The sequence below is a fragment of the Enhydra lutris genome, unplaced genomic scaffold, assembly GCF_002288905.1.
Source record: "Enhydra lutris kenyoni isolate GAN:26980312 unplaced genomic scaffold, ASM228890v2 scaffoldscaffold14, whole genome shotgun sequence".
Taxonomy (NCBI): Eukaryota; Metazoa; Chordata; class Mammalia; order Carnivora; family Mustelidae; genus Enhydra; species Enhydra lutris.
Window position 1 is genome coordinate 1,293,364 of NW_019154098.1, and position 22,374 is coordinate 1,315,737.

Genomic DNA, 22,374 nt, shown 5'->3' on the forward strand with positions numbered 1-22,374 from the left:
TCATGTGGCAAAGGGGCGATGTGGTGGGGTTGAGGGTCTTGGGACAAGAGATTGTCCTCCATTGGGTGGTGGCCCCATGTCACCGCAAAGACCTTGGTAAGAGGGAGGAGGAGGGAGATTTGAGGCAGACGATGGTGAGGGGACAGAGTTCCAGAGACGCGTCTGATGCCCGGCCGTGTCTGTGAGAGCGATCACAGGGCCTGGCTCACGTGGCTGTGGAGACCGAGAGGTCCCTATGGGCCCCGCAAGCTAGAGCCCCAGAGGGGCTGCTGGGGGGAATCACTGGAGTCTGGGAACTGAGAACCAGGAGGCCCAGGGTCTGAGGGCAGGAGAGGACGGAGGTCCAGTTCCAGAAGGATCAATTTGCCCTTTCTGCCTTTTTGTTCCATCTGGGGCTCAGGGATGGGGTGAGGCCCCCCACATTGGCAGGGACCATCTTGGCACTCAAATGCTAATGTCTTCTGGAAAACCCCTCCCAGACACACCCAGAAACCCCCTGGGCCTCCCTTGACCCAGTCAGGCTGACGCGGAAACGCACGGTCCCAGGCTCGGGAGGGAATGTCGCCCTTCATGTCAGAGCCTGAGCCTCAGGACCACAGGTGACCGGTTGGAGCTGGTGTGAGCCGCTGCGTGCGTGGTCACGTGCCAGGCGGTCATGAGCCGTGGAGGCAGGGATGGAGCTGGATGGAAAGCGCGACACTGTCTCTGGCCCACTGTGTGGGGAGGGGCTGCTGCCCACGATGGATGAGAGGGAGTCGTCCTCTGGGACCACCTCCTGATTCCGGCAGTTCCTTCTGATGGTGACTGTCCCTTCCTGACCGGCCTTGGTGCATCAGACTGGACTCGGTCCTCCTCCAGCCACTCCCAACCACTGGCTCAGGCCTGGGGCTCTTCCCCATAGCGCTTGTCGGCCTTCCCTGAGGCTGGTCCTTCCAGGAGGCCCCTCCCTCGCCACGCAGCAGACAGGGAAACCCAGCTGGGGTGGGGGCGGCAGGAGCAGGGGATCGTCTGGGTCACGGAGCAGGTGCGGCGTGGCGTTCATACAGGTCATGGAGCTGGGGCGTGGGCTTAGCTAACATTTTAACTCAGATGGGGCGACCCCCGAGGTCTGCTTTTATCTGCTGCCCTGGGAGGGGCTGTGTGGGTGAGTGTGTGCGGCCACGAGTGCGTACACCGGTGGGAGTAACATGACAATGTGTGCACCCGCAGGAGCACGTGTGTGTGACGGTGTGTGACGAGGCGATGACAGAGAAATGACTCACTTTAACCCCATAGCCATTTGTTTCCCTCCCAGGGAAAGGGGTACCGAGGTAGGCAGTGTGGGGCTGATGTAATGGTTCCTGTTCACCAGTGAACTCTGCACCCTTCCTCCATGCTGCCCTGCTGCCCTCCGTGCTGCCTCATGGTGCAAAGTGGCTGCTGAGCCCCAGGCATCACTCGAGCCAGCAGGGAGGAGGAAGGAGAAAGAAGACGTCTCCTCTACCCCAGGGATACGCCCCCAGGTAGGCCTTCAGGTTTTCTTTAATAAGGAAAAAAGGGGGCACCTGGGTGGCTCAGTGGGTTAAGCCGCTGCCTTCAGCTCAGGTCATGATCTCAGGGTCCTGGGATTGAGTCCCGCATCGGGCTCTCTGCTCAGCGGGGAGCCTGCTTCTCCCTCTGCCTCTGCCTACCATTCTGTCTGCCTGTGCTTGTTCTCTCTCCCTCTCTCTCTCTCTGACAAATAAATAAATAAATAAATAAATAAATAAATAAATAAACTCCCTTTAAAAAAAAATAAGGAAAAAAGGCAGCGGAGGCTACTTCGCCTGCTGGAGTTACTTGACAAGCAGGGTAGGACTCTGGGCTTCTCTACCCAGGGGCTGTTGAGCTGGTGGGGATTGAGGGGTCTTCTAAGCCTTGTTCCATGCTGCTCTGATGGGGAAACTGAGGCCCAGACCCAGGCCTCCTCCCTTCTACCCCAGGGCTCTGTGTTGCCACCAGTCAGGAAGGCTGAGAGCCCCCAGCAGCCAGTGGGGTCAGCCTGGCCAGGACAGGTGCTGGGCACCCTGGGGTTCCCTTCCCTAGCCCCTCCCACTGCCCACTTCTCTTCTCAGGACGCAGGCCACAGTCGTGGGTGGAGGTGTTTCAGTGATGGGAAGGTGGGGAGAGGACATGGCCGTCTCCCCCCGGCCTAGGATGCATGTTTTCTCTACCCAGGCCATGTGGACCCGCCATGTGAGCAGCGGTGCCCTGGACCCGGGGCCCACATGCTGGCACAGGCAGTGGGGAGAGGAGGAGGCCAAGACAGACAGACAGACAGGAAAGAGGAAATGCAGACGGGGCTGGGAATGGCCAGTAAGATGCTCCGAGTTTATTCGCCAAACCAGGGCTGGGAGGAGGGGCGGGTGGGTCGGGCACTGGACAGAGTGCTGGCCATCCAGAGTGGGAGCTGGGGTGCGGGTGGGATGACCTGTTCAGGACCCCATGGCCTGGAGGCCGGAGAGGAGGCCGAGCAGCAGGGCGATGGCCACCATGGTGCGGCTGCCCTGGGCGCTGCTGGCCCCGCTGCCTGGGGGGTCTTGCCAGGGCGGGAGGTTGCAGAGGGCGGACTGGCAGCAGGTCACGGTCATCAGGGTCCCCTCCAGTGTCTTGGTGAAAGGGCGACACGTGTCTGTACACCATACGGAGTAGGTGGTCAGAGGCCCTGACTCTGGGAGGGGGGAGGGGTGGCGGAGAAAGGCTTAGTCAGGCTGGAGAGGCTGGGGCAGGGAGGACACCCGGGGCAGGGGGGTGCGCCTTTCTGCGTGCGAGCTGGGGCTGCCCCCGCCCTGGTCACCCTGGGGCCCGCTCACCGGTGTTTCCGTGGGAGATGAGGGTTTTGCAGAAGCTGTGGCTGCGGACGCAGTTCTGAATTTGCTCGCAACCTTCCCCTCTGCGCAGGGACTGGCAGGAGTAGCACTGCAGCAGCTCTGGGAGGCAAGGCGGGCTCAGGCCAAGGGCCTCCCCCTGCAGCCCAGAGCCCCCCCACCCCAAGCCCAGTTCCTCCCCCTGCAGGCTAGTGCTTTGTTCCCAGCAGATCCCTCTCAAAGCCCCTGCCCAGCCTCCCCACACCCCGCCTCAGGGCTGGCCAGTGCAGCCCCGCCCCGCCTCACCCCACCAGCCCCAAACCGTCCTGTCTGGCTGAGCTGGACTCCGTGCCCAGGGCCTGTACACTCGCTGGTCTCTCCAGGCAGGGACTCCACTGCGTCCCTCTCTGCCTAGCAACCTCCTATTCAGCCTCCCTGCCCAGGAGTGTCTCCTTCTCTAGGCTCCGTACTCTAGGTGGCCGTCGAGGGTCACAGCCAGGGTGAGAGGCAAGGGGCTGCTGAGTGTCAGGGCCCTTCCCGTCCCTTCCCCTGCCCCTTGGAAGGCTGTGCTTGTTGTTCCACGTCCTGCTAGTCCCTCACCAAGCCTGGTGGTCAGCGGAGCCCACAGGAAGTGAGAGTGCCTGCACCCTCAGGTGGGGGTGGACGGTCACCTCTGTCCCCGCCGCCTGCAGCCACACTGGCCTCCTCCTCCTCGTCCTCCTCCTCATCGTCGTAGCCGTCCTGCCCGATGTCCTCATCGTCCTCCTCCTCGTCCTGTGCCCGCCCTGTGCCTGGCCACACAGGGATGCCTGTGAGCCCCGCTTCCAGGCACAGAGCGCACATGCTCAAGGTCCAGGGCTGGGTCCCCCCCACACACATCTGTCCTCCGTCACTCCTCTGCCCTCTTCCTTCCCACTCTGTCCTTTCTGCGGGCCCCAGCAGCTGGCCCGGCTCGCTTCCCTGCACCGGCCGCTGCTGTGGGGCTCCTCCTGTAGCCACTGCCCCTCCCGCCCCAATAAACCCTCAGGACGGTCCGCTTGTGTAACAGAAGAAGACACTGAGGCCGGGACAGCAGAGGTAACCCCGAAGCTTGCAATTCAAAAGGTGGGCTCTGGAGCTAGGGAGGGACAGGTTTGGGGACCTGTGGGAGCCCAGGACAGCCCACGTCAACATCCCTCTAGCCTCAGACTCCAGCCTGACCCCCGCGCTGCCCGTGCCATGTCCTGCCCTCAGGCTGGGTGTCCTGAGGGTCCCTGTGGCCCAGACCTTCTTGCTGCAGGGCGTCCCCTGGCCTCGTACCTGGCTGCCTGCACAGCAGGAGGGCCAGCAGGAGAGCTGAGAGCGCCTTCATCCTGCCGGGGGCTGCCGGTCTGCTCGCGGGCTCCTGCTCAGGCTCACAGTCTGTGGGAAGTGGGACAGAGGGCATTCGGGGGCTTCCTGGAGGCCCCTGAGCCCTGCCTCCCCTCCCCGCCCCGGCTCCAGCCTCAAACAATGGGTCTCACACCGGCCCCAGTGCCAGGCATCAGGCCAGGGACGGCCATTTCCCTCCCTGACTTCAGGGGCCTGGGGGGACAGGAAGTCACTGTGGGGGGCGTCTCGTCCACCTGAGCAGCCCCGCGCTGGCCCGGCCTGCTGGCGTGAGCAGTGAAGCTGGCGAACCTGGCCCCACACTGGGGGCAGTGCTGGCGGAAGGCTGGGGAAGCCTCCTGTGACTGAGCCTCTGGGCCCTGCCTTCCTGGCTCCTTCTACCCTCTAGCCACCTTGGCAGCCCCCCAGCTCTTTCTCTGGGGGTACCCCTCCTCCTCTGCGGGCCGCAGACCTGAAGGGGCACTAAGAGCCCCTTACCCCTCCTGGGGGCAGTGGGAAAGTGGGGACAGGGCAGGGAGCTGGATTTGACCTGGAGCCCGGGCCGCAAACCTGCCAGCTATGTGCGAGCCTTGGTGCCTGGAGTCACCTCCCTGTCAGCAGGTGCCTCCAACATTCTCTGGGGCCACCTGGAGAGGAGGTGAGAGGTGGCTCAGGGGTGAGATCAGCTGGGCCTGGGGGTTGTCACAGGATGTCTTGGCCAGTGCGAGCCGACGCCTGCCGGCACTGAGGACAGCACCTGGCCTCGGTCCCCGCAGGGCTGGCTGCCACGACCCTTCTCTGAAGTCTCAGCCAGCAAGAGGTGTTGTCCCGCCTCAATTCCTAGGGAGCCATGCACCCTTGCCTCCCCCAGAGCCCCCTCATTGTCCGGGGGAGGCTGCCCCCAGGCCTTCCCCACACCAGGGCCAAAGTCACTTTCCATCAAGCGTCTATCTGCCAGGTGCACACGGCCCTGGACCCACCCTCTTCATTCCTGGACCCTACTTGCCAGCAGGCCCAGAGCTGCTCCCAGGAGGGCCCTGGGTGGGGGGGGCCCAGAACTATTAGGGAGCAGGGGTCCCCCTGCCACCTGTGCTCCCCGCCCCCACAGGCCCGGCCAGAACTGCCTGTGAGAAGCCTTGGAGGATGGTAACAGTCCTGTTCATTTCAGTGCTTGCAACATCGCAGCTCCTGGGCAGCCCCAGGGAGCAGCGGAGTTAGAGCCCTGCCTTACTGACCGGGAGCCACCGCCCAGCTTCAGCCCTGCTGGCCGCCCTTCCCCTCCATGGAGGCGCTCGTTGTGCCCTCTGCCCCGTGCAGGGAGGGAGCCGTCCATGCCTGCCCCTGCAGAAGCCGCTGCCCAGCCAGCCCCGGGCTGGGGGCCAACGTGTGTGCAGGAGGCCTGTCGAGGCTGAGGGAGCTCAACCTCCTGCCCCAACCCCTTGATGGCAGACCGCTGGCATCCACAGGACCCCCAGCCCTCAGGTCAGGGGAGGGTGCACCCGCCCCTCTCCCCACCCAGGCCTTTTCAGATATTCTGGTTCAAACACATGCCTGTTAGTGGTGGCTCTCTGACCCCAGGCTTCCAGGACAGGGGCGCCTCCTACAACCCCAGCACAGCGACTTGGCTCCCTTAGACACACCCAGGGCCGGGCTCAGGGCTGGCGGCCCCATGGGCAGCTGAGTGCCACGTTAGAGCTTGCATGCTACATGGCCTGCGCCCTGGGCTCGGAGCCGTTCCCCCTTGGCCATACCCATATCCAGAGGCAGCCCCGGTGCCGCCCACTCCCGGCCCGCAGACCCCTGCACAGCATGGACCCGGTCTTGCCTGTGCCGCCCGGGTGGGCCCGGCTGGCTCCAGTGGGTGGCCCTGTGGACGTGGCTGGTCTGGAGTTCCGGTGGCCTCCTTCCAGCCAAGTGAACCTAGTGGGTCACCTTGTTTTTCCTGGCAGGAGCAGACTTGGGCTCAGACCTCATGCCAGACGGGGACAGGGCATCCCGGCCATCCATGTTTGCTGTTGCTCTGGCAGAGGAGGACATGGTGGGCGTGGGGCAGGGCACGGCTTTCCCTGGGGAGCCTTGCTGCTCTGGCCCTGGCCCTGAGTCCCTATTCTGTGCCCCCTCATCCTCCCCATGTGGGCTTCTGCAGTCACCCAGATCCAGACCTGGGGAAAGGTGAGTGGTGTTTCTTTCTTTTTTTTTTTTTTTTAAGATTTTATTTGTTTATTTGACAGACAGAGATCACAAATAGGCAGAGAGGCCGGCAGAGAGAGAGGAGGAAGCAGGCCTCCGCTGAGCAGAGAGCCCGATGCGGGGCTCGATCCCAGGACCCAGGATCATGACCTGAGCCGAAGGCAGAGGCTTTAACCCGCTGAGCCACCCAGGCTCCCCGTGAGCGGTGTTTCTGACTGAGGGGCAAAGGTCTGGTGTCTGTGGGGACAGGAAGGGTGTCTATCCCCACCTGCAGCCCACAGGCCTAGGGGGATGGGGTTTTGGGGGACAGAGGTGGGCTGTAGCCACGCTGGTCCTCACATGTGTCTCCCGGGTCGGGCTCTCCCCCACCCTCTCTGCAGCCGACACTCTCTGGGAGCAGAGGAAGGGGCTTCCCTCTTACAGCAGAGTCTGGACCCTGTCACCCCAGTGGGCAGGGGGCCCTGAGGAGTCTCCCTGGATTCTCTCTCTCCAAGCTGCTCTCCTGCCCAGGCAGGCTGTTCCGGGGTTTGCCAGGGGACACAAGCCCCATTCTCCCCTGCAACCCAGCACTGAGAAACTAGCAGACATGGTGGGGCGGGGCTGGCCACTGGGAGCTCCGGGTGGTGCTGGAGGGCACATGCCCTGCACCCCCAGTCACACCAGGAGCCTGTGAGGAAGCTCAAGGTCTTAGGAGCTCATCCATTCGTCCCTTTGGGCTTGAGGTGCGCCTCGTTCTTTTGGTCAGTCAGCCTGCCTCCCCCTGCCCCCCGCACTGCCGCACCCCAGGCACCTGTGGCCTTCATTTTCCCTAGTCCTTGGACACCTTTGGTTCCATCCACATCAACCCTGGAGAGTCTTAGCCTCCCTTTCCACGGAAGCCCCATGGTGGAGGGTGACCGAGGGTCCCTGGTATCTGGCCCCTCCAAGTCCCCCCCTCCCCACGGGGTCAGCGCCTTGGTTGTGCTGCCTTCCCCACCATCCACCTCCAGAACTTTCCGTCTTGCCCCTGAAACACTAGCTCCCCTCCCCCAGCCCCTGGCACCACCTTTCCACCTGCTGTCTCTGAACCGGAAGGCCCTGGGGACCTCGCAGAAGTGAAACCCCGTTGTGTCCTCTTGTGACTGGCTTACTTCACTCACACATGCCTTGGGGCGCACGCACGTGTGACACGTGTGTGACACATCTCCATGTCTTCCTCCATGTGGCACATCTCCATGGCGTTCCCTGCTGCGGATCCGCTGCGCTGCTTCTCCGCTCGCCCATGGACGGGCGCAGGGACAGCGTGCTCTGGCCGCAGCGACCCCGAGTGTCTCTTCAAGCCCCTGCCGTCACGTCCTGCGGACGTGCACTCAGGAGCGGGCTTGCTGGCACGGGCGGCATGGCTGTGTCGCATCGGTCCCTCTCCTTCTGCAATTCTGCACCCACGTGTCTCATTAAACTGCCGCTAACTCGGGGTCCCAAGTGCACGCGCAGGTCAGGGCGTCGGGAGGCCGCTGCTCCCTCCCAGACACGCACCCCGCCGACCCCGCCGCACCCTCTCTGCCTGGGGCGCTGCCTCCCAGAGGCCCTTCCCCACCCCGTGCCCCTGCTGAGGGGTTCCTTGGTCGGCCCGCCAGGAGTCTGGGGCTCCGCTGCCTTACACTGGGGCTCCCTTGGGAAAAGCCGCGCGGGGCCGGCACACGGTGCTGTCATTTTGCAGGGGTGCCCCGCAGCCGTGTAAAGGAATGAAGGATCTCTTTGTGTCCCGAATCGAAAGAAGATGACATGGGTAAAGCGGCCGCGAGCATGCGCGCTGCTTTCTGGGGGACTAGGGAAGGAACAGGTCTCCAAAGTACCAACTTCCACTCAAGTTTGCCCCCGGGACTGTCCACCCCACTGCAGGGGAAAGGAGTGCGTGTGTGTGTGCGTGTGTGTGTGTGCAAGCCCTGGGGGTCTGGACAGAAGGACACCAATGGCTGAGCTCGACATGGGGGTCCACACTTGGAGGAGGGTCCGTAAGTCCAGCATGGCAGCGGGGAAGCCCAAGGGTGAGTGGGGCCCCCTCGCCGGGTTATGGGCTGGGTCGCGCCCCAGGCTTCGTGGGCTGCCGAGGTCCTCCTGGCAGTAGGGCGCCTCTCGCGCATCAGAGCAGGGGACCCGCGTCCTGGAGAGGTCCCACTGGGATGCCTGGCGGGTATGGTGGCAGATCTTCAGACACAGGGACATGAGTAAAAGGGGCCTCACTGAGCTGGAGTCTGGAGGCCAGCAGGGGCGGCTCTCACCCCAACCACTCCTCCGCTGCAGGCCCGACAGGGAGAGCCACACCTTGCAGGCGGCTACTACGACCCGGCTAGGAAGCCCAGTTTCCTCCTCCCCGGCTGGTGAGAGATGCCAGAGCTCAGCCATGGGAAGCCCTAGACTTCCAGCTCCCACTTCACTCCAATGAGCTTTCAGTTGACAACCGCTCTTCCTCCCACCCCTGCCCTTTCTACAAAAGAGCCTCCCTTGGGCGCCCTGTGGCTCAGTCATTAAGCGTCTGCCTTTGGCTACAACCCCGGGTCCTGGGATTGAGCCCCGCATCCGGCTCCCTGCTCTGTGGGAAGCCTGCTTCTCCCTCTCCCACTCCCCCTGCTTGTGTTCCCTCTCTCGCTGTGCCTTTCTCTGTCAAATAAATAAATAAAATCTTAAAAAAAAAAAAGAGGCTCTCTTCTTCTGTTCTGCGGAGGTGACTATCTGCTTGTCCCACAGTGCACATATCTGCTGCTCCCTAATGAACCCAGTTTTGCTGGAAAAATAACTGGCGGTTTTATTTTTAAGCATTAAAAAACAAAACTTGATGGAGTGCATTGGAAGATCTAGCTGACTTTATTTTTTTTTTTTAAGATTTTATTTATTTATTTGACAGACAGAGACCACAAGTAGGCAGGGAGGCAGGCAGAGAGAGAGAGAGAGGAGGAAGCAGGCTCCCCGCAGAGCAGAGAGCCCCACGCAGGGCTCGATCCCAGGACTCCGGGATCATGACCTGAGCCGAAGGCAGAGGCTTTAACTCACTGAGCCACCCAGGCGCCCCTAGCTGACTTTATTTTTATTTTTAAAATTTTTTTAAAGATTTTATTTATTTTTTTGACAGAGAGAGATCACAAGTAGACGGAGAGGCAGGCAGAGAGAGAGAGAGAGGGAAGCAGGCTTCCTGCTGAGCAGAGAGCCGGATGTGGGACTCCATCCGAGGACCCTGAGCTCATGACCTGAGCCGAAGGCAGCGGCTTAACCCACTGAGCCACCCAGGCGCCCCTAGCTGACTTTATTAAACAATTTGTCAATCAGGCATCGCCCCATCCAGCGCCAGGAGGGGAGCTCGGAGAAGCTGTGCAAGGTGGAAGGTCTTGGTAGATAAACTAAGGTTTTATCTGAAACCTGTTTATGTAATTAGAGTCAGCCTATCGGTGCTCTTTCCTGTCCGGACCCTCTGACTCCTGCTGGGCCCCTGAGGTCCGTTTGTACCAGACCTTTTTGTTTTTTGTTTCACGAAAAAGGCGGAGATAGAATTCACATACAACTGCGTGTGCAAATAGCACACCGAGTGTACGATCGAGGAAACACGCACACACATACATATGTATCATTCAAGACGCAGAGCTTTCTAGAAACCCAGAAGACTCCCTTGGGTTCCTTTCAGTCTGTGTCCATCCCCTGAAGGTGACCACGCTTCGGACTTCTAACACTACACTCACTTTGTCTGTTGTGAGACCTCGTGTCAACGGCACCCAGAGTTTCAGCTGCTTCGTATCCAACTACTTCCATCCAGCCACAGTGCTTGCGACAACTGTCCCCCGGGCCCCGTGTAGTGGAGGTCTGTCCACACGCGTTTTTGCTGCCGTGTAGACTTACATGATGTGGGAATTCTGAAGTCGGTGGCTGGCTTTAAAGCCTCAAAGGACAGGCTGACCCCTTGTTAGGGGCTCCCGCAGCTGGTAAGATGAGGCCGGTGCCCACGGGCCGTTCTGGAAGTCCCAGGCCCTGCGGAATCACGTGGAATCTTTCTGCCTGAGCTCTATCAACGGAGCGAGAGCCTGCGCGACCGCCATCTGCTTATGGCCGGACTCACTGAATGTTTTAAGCCCACTCTTGGGACCTCCTGCCCGGAAGAAAAGATCGTTTTGAAGTAGGACCGCTCACCGGCAGTGCACCTGGTCACAGGAGCTCTGATGGGGACGACGCGGAGGTTTAGGCAGATCTGTGGCCAGGAGATCAAGGAGTAGCGTCCACGGTCAAGTCGTCTTATTTAAGAAGGTGATAGCGGCCATGGGTAGGGAGTCCTCCGATGGAGCTGGGCCAAGCCAGCTGAAAACCTTCTGGAAAGGACACAGATGGGGTCCGTTATCAAAGGAACGAGACTGAGACAAAGGGAAAGTTATGCAAAGCCTTATTCTATGCCAAGCAGTAGAAGTTAGACTGACCGGCCAGGGCCCCTCCCGATCTCACAGGCTGGTTTTATAGGGCAGAACCGCAGACCCAAGGTGCGTGGCTTCTGTTGTTAAGGCGTTTACTCCCGGAATCGATACCCGGAACCATACCGGGAACTACGGGGGCTTTTATTCCCGGAATGAAGTCCGTGGCTGTAAACAACAATATGGCGACCTGGGCAATATGGAGTGGCTCCGGCTAAGCAGGCCCTAAGAGTTAGACAGCTTTTAACATTAAAACGGCCCTAACAGACGCATCATCCTAGATGTCGTGAAGAATTTGTGGTTCATGGGAAGAACCCAAAATGTGAACAGTGACAGGAGTTTGGAAGAAGGGGATCACCCTCCTGGATGGTGGAGGGGCTCAGGGCGTCCGCGGAGGGCGTCCCCGCAGACGTGGTGCAGCAGCAGGAGAACCAGAGCCCCAAGCGGAGCCGGAACGCGGGACCGCACTGCCGCGATCTCGGGCTTGAGGTCACGGCTGAGGAGGTGCCGCGAGGGGAGGAGCGGAGAACGCGCTTCCCGGAGCATGATGATGGAGGCTATGAAGACGGGGAAAGACAACAGAGGATCTAGAACCTTCCGTGGCCCGAGTCGCATAGCGGCAGCCGGGTTTGAGAGGATGGACGCCAGCTTCGGAGGCAGTTCTGCGGGTGAGATGCCGTCAGCTTCACAGGCTGTGGAGAGACCGTTCCGTGAGAGGAAAGGGCAGTCCCAATGGACAAATTCACTGATGTCCTGTTTTCAGAACTTGCCAGACTCCCCTCCACCCCCCCCCCCCGCGGATGATTAAGCCGCTGCTGGCTTCGGGCAGAAAGATGGACTGGCTGACAGCTCAGGTGACGGGGAACATTTCACGGCAAGGGGGACCTTCTCTAACGAAGGCGCACGGATGCTGTTTTAGACCTGACGCTGCTGCAGGCTTCATGGACCAGACCGCGGTGTAGACATGACTTGGATCACCGCCGGGAGACCACACATTCATTTGACTCTCCTCGCTGCGACCTGTGCTTTACCGCGGTGGTGGGAGCCCTGCCCACCGTGCTCCGGCGGGCACCAGTATTTTACCTGCGGTTCTTTGCAAGGGTGACCGGCCCCGGGAATCCTGGTGTAAAGGGTAGAGGAGGCAGTGTTTGGGGAATCCCCCGCTTGCAGCTGGGGTGCTCACCTCTCTCACTGCTGTGGAAATGACTCCCCTGGCTTGCGAGAGGCTTTACTTGGAGCAGACATCAGGGTCACGGCACACACGAGCAGAGCACTCTGGTTTTGTTTCTATTTTTGTCTTAGGGTGTCAGTCCCGGTCAGGGTGTGGTTTGGGTCGGGTCCTCATCTATGTGGGCTGCTAGTGCTTGGCGGGTTGGTATACCACTTTATTTGGGGGCCGTCCCGGGATTCAGTGCATTTTCCTGGGTCTGATGCTTGGTCATGTTGGCCACTGAGCAAGGGGTCCAGGGTCTCCTGGGCTGGCCGTGGACACATGTAAGAACAGACCGCCTAACAGTGGGAAGGGTGCACAGGACAGCCCAAGAGGGTCCTATGGGGCGGACCCCCCTATGACCTGGGGTGTTTGCCCACAAGGAAAAGCTGAGAGGCTCACCCTCCGTGGCATGAGTTGGGTTCCAGGCTGGGACTGGGGTGGGAACCCCAGAAGGGCGGGCTGGGCGCTGGTCCAGGTCTGGCCGCTGGGATGGAGCCTTATCCCAGAGTTGAGGCAAACATCCAGTCATTCCCTCCCTGGGGCCTGGGACCTGAGTGCAGGACGCAGAGGCATCTCCTAGATGCCCCTGAGCCCTGAACTCTGGCCCCAGCAGACAGCTCTCAGGGAGCACTGGACCACGGGTTACCGAGGGAGAGGGTTGGATGAGGAGCAGGGGGCCTTGCTGTCCAGAAGCTCAGGTGCGGTTTGGGGGCATGGTGGCAGATAAACACATAATGTTCTCTGGAAGCTGCTGTGTGGGACTTTGAGCTGGGAACTGGGGACCGAGAAATGGGGGTAGGTGGAGATAGGAAAGGGGAGAAGACTGAGTTAAGGGCTCCTCATAGGGTGGGAGGAGTTGGTGGGGATCTACCAGGGAGGGCTTCCTGGAGGAGGTGGCTTTTGAGCTTGGTCAAGGAGAGACCCTCAGGTGGCATGAGTGCGAGGCTGGGCTGGGCGTGACAGAGCCAACCAAGGCTGGGGAGGAGTCGGTCTAGATAACTAAAGGCTACTGGATTAAATGTCTCAGACCCCCTCCGTTCTGGATGCCAGCATGTCTCCCAGCCATGCTTCGTGAGCACTGGCCGCTGTGTCGCAGTTCCTGGCAGAAGCACACACACCTCACTCGGCGATGAGGGTCTGAGCCCGGACGGCCGGGTATGGGGAGCACAGCGCGAACATGGCAGACACACTCAGCGGGTGAGAGGGATGGAGGCCGCTGCCCAGCCAGCAAGTCTGCAAGCACCTCTCTGTTTTTATTTTTTTTAAGATTTTATTTATTTGTTTGATGGAGACACACAGTGGGAGAGGGAACACCAGCCGGGCGAGGGGGAGAGGGAGAACCAGGCTTCCTGCTCAGCAGGGAGCCCGGCTCGATCTCAGGACCCCGGAGATCTTGACCTGAGCCGAAGGTAGAGGTTTAATGGCTGAGCCACCCATGTGTCCCCCAAGCAACTGTTTAATATGGTGGTGTGGTGAGGGGTTCTACAGAAAACAAACCCGTGTAAGTGCTGTGAGAACACGAAGCTTTAGGAGCAGTGCGGGAGGGCTTCCCAGGTGAAGTGACATTTAAGATGGGACCTCAGAGCTGCGTAGGAGTTGGCCAGGTGCAGGAGAAGGGGTAAAATGGTTCCAGCCTCAGGCGCAAATGTCCCGAGGCAGGAGGAGTTTGGCAAGTACAAGGAACTGAAAGGAGCTGAATGATTGGAGCTGAGGCGGTGGGAGAAGAACTGAGAGGGGACGGGGTCAGACCTGCACCCCTGTGGGCCCTGCAGGAGAATCTGGACTTTATTTTGAGAACTACTGGGAGCCCCTGAAACATTTAAACAGGGATGTTTGCTGAAGCTGCTCTGGCCTTTTCTGGAGAATGGGTCGGGGTGGGTGGGAGTGGGTGTGAGGAGCCCAGGTGAGGCTCTGGTGGGGTCCAGGTGAGAGGCGGTTGGGCCCAGACCAGGGGCCTGCGGAGGACGGCAGACGGACAGAGAACTCCATGAATGCCGCTGGCCCTGCAGGTGGGGGGACGTGGCTTGGTGGCTTGGTGTCTTCGCTGGGCTTGACCCCTGCCCTCTGGTCTCTCTCTCTCCGGTGGGCGACCCTCGGGCCCTCCCACACAAGGGGGGCTCTTCCCAAAGACGCTGTCTTTTCCAGTCTTTGCGGACGACTGGCTGGACTCCGTGTGTGAGCGCGTATGTGCGCATATGTGTGTTTGCCTGTTTGTACTCGTGTGGTTGCGTGTGTCTGTGGCCTTGCGCACTCGCGTGTTAACATGTGGGTGTGTACGTGTGCAGGTGGGTCTTCCCATTCACGTGCGTGTGTTCACACGTATTTTCATTCGTAGATGTGTGTGTTCGTCAGGGGTGTCCTGGGGGTCTCCCAGGCATCTCACGCCCCCAAGTGAGGCAGGAGATACCCCTGGGCCACCGCCTTCAGGAAACAGGAATCCCCAACATCAGGTGTCCACCCCCCCTCACAGCCAGGGACACCCCACGGGAGCTTCCCGGAGGCCTCAGGCCTCAAAACCTGTGCCCTTGTGCTGGGTTCCCGCATGGTGCGCAGGGGAGTGGAAAGGAGGGGACACGGTTCTCTTCCCAGGACTCCCCCTTGGCTCCCAACCCAGCTGGGAGGGGCCGCCACGTCCCTGCTGGGGGTTCGGGAAGGGGGAGGGGAAGCTCAGCCCCAGGCTCCTGGGGTGGGGGTGGGGGCGCTGGAACGGCAGGAAAAGGTCAGGCCTGGTGGGCCCAGTGGGAAACTCAGGGAGGTAAAGCTGGGGCGGGGCGGGGGCAGCCTGAGCCCCCGTGGGGGAGGGGGACAGAGGGTGTCTGAGAGCCGCCCCCCCTCCCTTGGATGCTGAAGTGGGGGCTGGTTTTGCAGAAGACTGGAGTTAACCCCTGCAGAGCTGATTTGATGGGGTCTTGCCCTCGGGATGTGTCCTGGGTGAGGGTGAGCTGTAGCCGCACTTGGGGCCCTCCCTCCTGTCCAGGCCCTGCTGGGCCTGCCTGGAGCTCCTTCCTCTTCCTGGCCTCCCCCTGCTCCTCTCCTAGCCAAGGCTCCTCTGTCCGCTCCTCCTCCCTCGGCCCCGCCCCTCCTCCCTCGGCCCCGCCCCTCCGCCCTCGGCCCCGCCCCTCCGCCCTCGGCCCCGCCCCTCCGCCCTCGGCCCCGCCCCTCCGCAGACGCGCCTGAGTGTGACTGTGAGTGGGAGCGGGAGCGTCCCTCTGTTGCCTGTCCTGGGTCCAGGACGGGTCCCTGGGTGCTCAGAGCTCAGGAGGCCCTTCCGGCTTCTCGCACACCGGCAGCTGGCCAGGGCTGGGGAGTACCTTCCCCTCTCCCGGTGCCTGAGACACCCTGTGTTTGTTTCCTGCAGCAAATCGCAGACTTGGTGGGTCCTTCCTCCTCTTTCTGGCTCCTTCCTAGTCTGGTGGCTCCAGGAGGGCGGTGGCCTGTGGCCACACTCCTCCCCCCAGGGTAGGTCTCCGCTGCCAAGAGACCTTTCCCCGGGAGGTTTGTGCCTCATATCTGTCCCTTCTGGCTAAGGGTGCCAGATGGTGGGTGTGGGGCCCACGCCAGATGCAGGATGACCTCATCTCCAGATCCTTAACTTAATCTCCAAACAAGGTCACATTCTGGGGTCATGACTTGGCCATGTTGTTGGGGCCACACTTTGGCCCAGCACACACCCTGCACCCATTCTTCTGCGGGGGCAGATCCTGGGGATCAGAAACTTCCCCCTCCCTGCGTTTGGCAGCCCTTCAGGAAGTGTTTGACATGTGAGTGACAGTGTCCACCCTTGGTGGAGAGGCCGGCCCCCTCTAGGAGGCAGGGCAGTCTTTGGGGACAAACTCCTCTGTAGCCAGTCTGGGATGGCTTGGAGGGGTTCTGATAGTGTGGCCAAAACACAAGGCAGGAAGCTCTGGGAGCGGGTCTCAGGCAGGACCCCAACCTCAGCCTGCTCCTGGCCTGTCCTCAGAGAGGCCTGTCCTCTCGGCTTCTGTGTGGGCTTAGAGACTCAGGATGCTCTGGCCAAGTGCAAGGGCTTTTGACGCTGTCCCTGGTTCTGACCACCTGAGCTTGGCCTCTGCAGTGAGGAGGGCCCCTCCGCCAATCATCCTGAGCCCTGAGCATAGCATGCGATTTGGGCTGCCATATAGCTGCTCTGGGTGCAGAGGGCCCTCCCCCCAAACTGGGCAGGGCCAGATCCCCGTGCTCCCTCACCAGGATCTGGGCCTCTGGGCCAGGGCAGCCTGGGAAGATGGAGAGCAAGCCCGGTGGTCAGCAGCTCTGTGCAGGAGCTGTCCAGACGGCAAGGGCCCAGGACACACATGGACTCCTGCTCCCACTGCTTTACAAAAAGCCCTTTCTTCTGCTAATCATGACTGATTGTTATTCTTTGTTTGCAAAAATCCTGATAGGGTAAAACTGACCCACATGCTTGGGAGGAGGCAGAGTGGCTTGGAAACTGGGTTAGGAATCTCCGTCTCCCTGGCAACCAAGCCCACCAAGCAGGGGAGGGGACAGTGCCATCTCTGCTCTCGGTCTCCGCGGAGTGGGCCCAGATCGCCTCCCCAGGGCTTGGCACCAGCCTCCTCAGACTTCACTCTTCAGACACCTGACATCTGTTCCCTCACAGCATGCCCAAGTCAGACTTGACTCTCCTGCGCTGTCTCTTACTGAATAACAAATTACCCCAAATTTAGGGGCTTCAGACAATACGGTTTATGCTCTCCCAGTGTCTGGGGGCCAGAATTCCAGGCGTGGCCTCACTGGGGCCCCTCAGGAGGTTGCTGTCCGCTGTGGTCTCATCTGACGGGGGTGGGGGGGGCTGGGTCAGCACCCAAGCTCCCTTGTGTGGTTCTCGGCAGACCTCACTCCTGCCCTTGTGACCTCACTCCTGCCGCACGGGGCAGCTGGCTTCCCCAGTATGCGTGGTCTGGGAGTGGGAGGGAGCCTGCCTCAGAAGCCTCTGTCTTTTTATAACCTTGTCTCAGAGTGACATCTTGTCCCTCTGTCCCTCTGCCCCCCTCTCTTCTCTAGAAGAAGATGGCTAAGTCCAGCCCAGGCCCAAGAGGAGTGCTCCATGAAGCCCAGCCTAGTGTGGGCACTGGCCCAGGGGCTCTGCCAGTCCACCCACCATGCCACCATTTCCAGATGTTGGGGCTGGCCTTCCCACCCCAGGCCCGGCAGGGACCTTATTCATCTCTGGACAGAGATTTGGCTGAAAATCATATTCCTGGAGTGGACTGACCATGGTTGGCAGGGACCCCAAGTGCCCCCTGCAAGTACCCCATGACTGGGCGGGGCACCTGGAATAGAGCTGACCAGAAGGGAAGGGAGGCTGGCCTTGCGGCAGACACCCAGACACATCTGTCCACCGCCCGCCCCCAGTCCCACGAAGAAGGCAGTGTGAATCTGAAATGCGTGTGTCAGTTCTGAGGAGGATGACGGGGTCTGGGCACAACCCAGCCTGGAAACTTCCTGGGGCCCCACGGCTTTTAGGACAAACTCCAGACTCTTTCTGCACATAGGCTTCCTACACCCTCCCCTTCTCTCCCCCTCCTTCCATCTTCCCCTCCTTCCCTCTCCCCCCTTCCCCTCTCCCCCTTTCCCTCTTCCCCTCCTCTTCCTCCCTCTCCCTCCTCCATCTTCCCAGTCCCCTCCACCTGCATCTCTCCCCTCTCCCGCTCTCCTTCCCCTCTCCTTCCCCTTCCCCTCTCTCTCCTCCTCCTCCCCCTCCCTCTTCCTGCTCTGCCCTCCTCCTCCTTGCTTGGCTCCTCTCCCAAAGGCTCCTGCCCTCTCCCAGCTCTGGGACGTGGAGCTCCAGGCAGCCTCATCTTCCCCCCCTTGGCTCAATGTCCCCTTCAAAGAGGCCTTGTCCCCGCCCCCAGATTGCTCTCAGAACCGCTCACATCACTCCAGAGCCACCTTTCTGTTTGCCCAGTCATGCCTGCCTGCCTTCACGGGGCAGGGGCCCAACCGTGTCTGGCACGTGGTGTGGCGGAAATATGACTGTCCTGATGGTGCGCTCCCAGGCCCCTGGGCCGGACGCCCAGTGAGCGTTCCACTGTTGGCCCTGCCCCATTCTGCAGATGAGGGACTGAGGCTCAGGAGGTCACACAGCACGCTCAGAGCCACACGCCTTGGGGGTGACTCATGCTGTCTGTGCTCAGAGCCCCAATCTCACCACTGTGCTGCTCTGCCCAGACCAGGCCAGCTGTGCAGACACGCAGAATGCCCATGAGAGCACAGAACAGAGCCCTGGGCAGTGTTGAGAGCCACAGGGCTGACCCACAGGGCCTGAGGTCTCAGTGAGTGTGCGACTGTGTACGTGTGTGCAGGTGTGCAGGGGTGACAGTGGAAACGCATTGGTATGAACGTGATGTGTGTGGGTGAGTGTGTGTATGTGTGCACGAGTGTGTGGAGTGTGTGCACAAGTGTAGGCAGCCGGGGGAGGGGGTGAGGAGCCCAGCGTGCACCCGGCTTCCCTGCCACAGCCTGGCTGGGCTGGGGGCTCTTTCCCCTGCTGGACCCTGGGGCGAGCATGGCTCCCAGGCTCAAGGGTTCCTTGCAGAGTCTCCCTCAGCACAGCTGCTCCCGGGAGCTTCTCATGCTGGCATGGGAAGGGGTTCTTTGGAGCAGACCTGAGCATCCAGGAAGGCCAGGGGTCCTTAAGGAGACCGTGCATGCTGAGAGTTGGTCTTGGGCAAAAGCAGCTGCAGGCACGTTGGCCTTGGAGCCCTGGCATGGTGGCTGGGTCATGCAGCTACTCGGTGCTGGTGCAGGATGGCGGATGGTTCCCAGAGACAGTGCCTTCGGGGGAGGGGATAGGAAGGCCTAAGATCAGACCTTGGCTTCAGGTCCAGAGCTACCAGAGGGTCCGTTTGGGGGAGGTGTCCAGGACCTTTTACTACAAAAACAAAGTGCTGGGTGGGAGGGTGTCCGTGTGCCCAGCGTGAGGTGTGGGATGGGTGTTCCAGGGCTGGGAGCGTGCAAGGAAAGGCTGAGTGAGAGGAACGAAACGTGCAGGGAGGACAGTGCCTCTGAGGCTGCGGCTTGACCTGGTGCAACTTCCTCGGCAGGGACCTTCCTGGGATCACCTGGACCATCGCACAGGGAGCGTGGAGAGGAGGGCAGCAGGGGGGAGCAGTGTGGGTGCTGAAGGCTGGCGGCAGAAATGCCTCAGGATGCCAGCCTGGAAGGAGCGGACTGTCCCATGTGAGACGGGGATAGCCACCCCTGTACTCGACCCAGACTCAGACCTCGGCAGGAGCGGGGGGTCTTGGGAAGGGATTTCAGCTGAGAAGAATTAGGACGTGTGGGGTGGGGCAGAGGAGGGGTCTCCCAGAGCTGAGAGAACACGGGGGCTTTGCCAGGGAGTCCTGTGGGCACAGCTGGGGCACAGGCGGCTCTGGGAGCCTTGGAGGCGGCAGCAGCAGGTTCGGGAGGGGTGGCTCCAGAGGGGCAGCGGGACCAGAGAGGGGAAGGGCCCTCTGCGTGAACGCCTGCAGGCACGTGAGCCGAAGTGGGCCCAGCGGCCTTGAGAGGAGGACAGGCGGACAGACAGCTCCTGGACTCAGGGCGGCCGGGCGCGGGCAACAGTGACTCCCGGTGAGGCACTCCTGCTCCTGAGCGACCCGGGAGGCTGCGAAGGACTTGGGTGCGGCTGCTTGTGGTTTCACGCTCTCCGCCTCCTCACCCGGTGACGCCGTCTGTCCCTTGGTGCCGACCAGGACCGCATGGATGTCTCCACTCCAGACCCTCCTCTGAGACCCGGGACTCTTGAGATCGCCTGAAACGTCAGCGGATGGTATGCGTGCCCTGCCTTAGCCCTTTCCAGCCCTGCTCGGGCGGACTTGGCTGACCACGGAGCTTGGAGCCGTCCCAGCTCCCTTTCCCCTGTGTGTCTTCTTTTGATATTGATTGGAAGGCCGCGAGGCCCGGGGGGAGGGGCTAGAGCCTCCAGCGAGCTTCGAGCCCCACCAGCCCTGACTCTCCGGGTGTCAGTCAGTCCCCGTGGTGGGCAGGGCTCTCCAGAGAAGCAGAGCCAGTGGGATACGTATGTTTATACAGACAGATTCAGGTTAAGGAACTGGCTCATGTGAGTCGGAGTCTGGCCGGAGGGTCAGTGAGAGCCGGGGCTCCAGTTCGAGTTCAAGGCCGGCTGCCGGGAATTCCCTCATGCTCGGAGTAAGTCAGTGTTTCCTTCTTTTCAGGTCTTCAACTGATTGGGCGAGGCCCACCCACACCGTGGAACGCAACTTGCTTCGCTCGGAGTCTATGGATATATGGGGCGCCTGGGTGGCTCCGTGGGTTAAAGCCGCTGCCTTCGGCTCAGGTCATGATCTCAGGGTCCTGGAATCGAGCCCCGCATCGGGCTCTCTGCTCAGCAGGGAGCCTGCTTCCCTCTCTCTCTCTGCCTGCCTCTCTGCCTACTTGTGATCTGTCTGTCAAATAAATAGACAAATAATATCTTAAAAAAAGAAAAGTGCCTGCTAGTCCTAACCTCTCTCAACATCTCTAAAATTTTATCTGAAAAAATATATTTGTCTAAAGTTTTAATGATCTGAAAATTTTATTTTGCACTGATTTTTGGGAAACTGTGTGTGAAGTTCTTAGCTGACCGTTCCTCTCATCTGAGCACGTTTCCCGGGCCCTCAGTCTCCGCCTCGGCAGGAGTGGCTGTATCTGCGGAGCTCAGGTCCCTTTCTGGCCGGCTACTGAAGCATCTTCTTTCGTCTTCAACGGTCCGCGGCTTCGGATGCTGCGTGAGGCGTGGATTTTCTGTTTATTGATTCCATTTAATACATTGTGTTTCCCTGTAAACGCTTATCTTTCATCAGCTTTTTTTTTTCAAGAGAGAGTGTGAGCGGGAAGGGGAGTGGGAGAGAGAGCATCTCCAGTAGGCTCCCCCTACCCTGCTCAGGACAGCACCCACGCGACTTCCCTCAGTGCTCAGCACGGGACCCGTTGTGTGCCCCAACCTCTCCTGTCTTCTATCTCCTTACCCCTTGCACACATTCTCGATCATTTCTGGAGACTCACATTCCAGTTCACAAACTCCTTCTTCAGTTGTGTCAACAGCTTGACCAAGATGTAATTCCCATACTATGAAGTTCACCCTTTTAAAGTTTCTAATCCAGTGGGTTCAAGTACATTCAGTGCTGTGCAACTATCATCACTAATTTTTTTTAAGATTTTATTTATTTATTTGAGAGACAGAGATCGCAAGCAGGCAGAGAGGCAGGCAGAGAGAGAGGAGGAAGCAGGATCCCCACTGAGCAGAGACCCCGATGCCGATGCGGGGCTCGATCCCAGGACCCTGAGACCATGACCTGAGCCAAAGGCAGAGGCTTAACCCACTGAGCCCCCCAGGTGTCCCCATCACTATCTTTTAAAAAAACATTTCATCACTTACAAGGAAACCCCTTGACCTTGGCGGAAACTGCCCATTCCTTCTTCCTCCCAGGCCGAGGCACCCATGAATCTCCATTCCCTCTTTTTTGGCTTTCCCATTTTGGACGTCTCACAGAAGTGAAACCATGCCACGTGTTTTAAAACGACTTTTATAAGGGGCGCCTGGGGGCGCCTGGGTGGCTCAGTGGGTTAAACCTCTGCCTTCGGCTCAGGTCATGATCTCAGGGTCCTGGGATCGAGCTCCGCATCGGGCTCTCTGCTCCTCGGGGAGCCTGCTTCCTCCTCTCTCTCTCTGCCTGCCTCTCTGCCTACTTGTGATCTCTGTCTGTCCAATAAATAAATAAAATCTTTAAAAAAAAAAATAAGGGGCGCCTGGGTGGCTCAGTGGGTTAAGCCGTTGCCTTCGGCTCGGGTCATGATCTCAGGGTCCTGGGATCGAGTCCCGCATCGGGCTCTCTGCTCAGCGGGGAGCCTGCTTCCCTCTCTCTCTCTGCCTGCCTCTCCGTCTACTTGTGATCTCTGTCTGTCAAATAAATAAATAAAATCTTAAAAAATAAAAATATAAAACGACTTTTATGTTTATTTGGCAAACATCTTTCAACGTTTCTGATGACCTTTTAATTTCTCTGGAGAGTTTTTCATTTCCAGAGGTTCTCCTGTTTTTCACAGCGAAGCCTGGTCAGTTTTCTTTCCTTTAAATATATCTTAAACCCACAAGACAGGTTAATTTTATATCCTATATCTACCACTTCCAGTTTAGAAAGTTTGTGGAGATTTAAATCGGTCGCTCTTCATGGTTTCTGTTGTGTCATTGCAGGCTTGTGTTCTTTGGATGTTTGCTGAGTTTTGACTTTGAGCTCCTATTTGAATGGACTTTTTGGGAGCCCCAGTATCGGGGCTGGGTTTGCTTGTCTGTCTCCTTTATCTTCAGGCCTCCAGAGCCCTGAGCGGGGGTTCCAGCACTGGCTGT

At 59.9% G+C, this 22,374-nt stretch overlaps 1 protein-coding gene across 1 annotated transcript; it reads right to left on the minus strand.

The window, feature by feature from the left end:
* Nucleotides 1-2,453: 2,453 nt before the first annotated feature.
* LOC111146842 (glycosylphosphatidylinositol anchored high density lipoprotein binding protein 1) lies at nt 2,454-4,176 on the minus strand. Its single transcript, XM_022502548.1, has 4 exons — nt 4,125-4,176; nt 3,497-3,616; nt 2,832-2,948; nt 2,454-2,689 (listed from the first exon to the last, which is right to left on the minus strand). The coding sequence occupies exons 1-4, from the start codon at nt 4,174-4,176 to the stop codon at nt 2,454-2,456; spliced, it is 525 nt and encodes a 174-aa protein (XP_022358256.1).
* Between the last annotated feature and the right edge of the window lie 18,198 nt (nt 4,177-22,374).

Excerpts from the sequence above, each read along its gene's own strand:
- LOC111146842 (XM_022502548.1), bottom strand. The coding sequence starts at position 4,176 with ATGAAGGCGCTCTCAGCTCTCCTGCTGGCCCTCCTGCTGTGCAGGCAG. Across the intron at positions 2,949-3,496 it reads TGCAGGCGGCGGGGACAGAG|AGCTGCTGCAGTGCTACTCC; the intron begins GTGACCGTCCAC and ends CTTGCCTCCCAG. Across the intron at positions 2,690-2,831 it reads CATCTCCCACGGAAACACCG|AGTCAGGGCCTCTGACCACC; the intron begins GTGAGCGGGCCC and ends CCCCCCTCCCAG.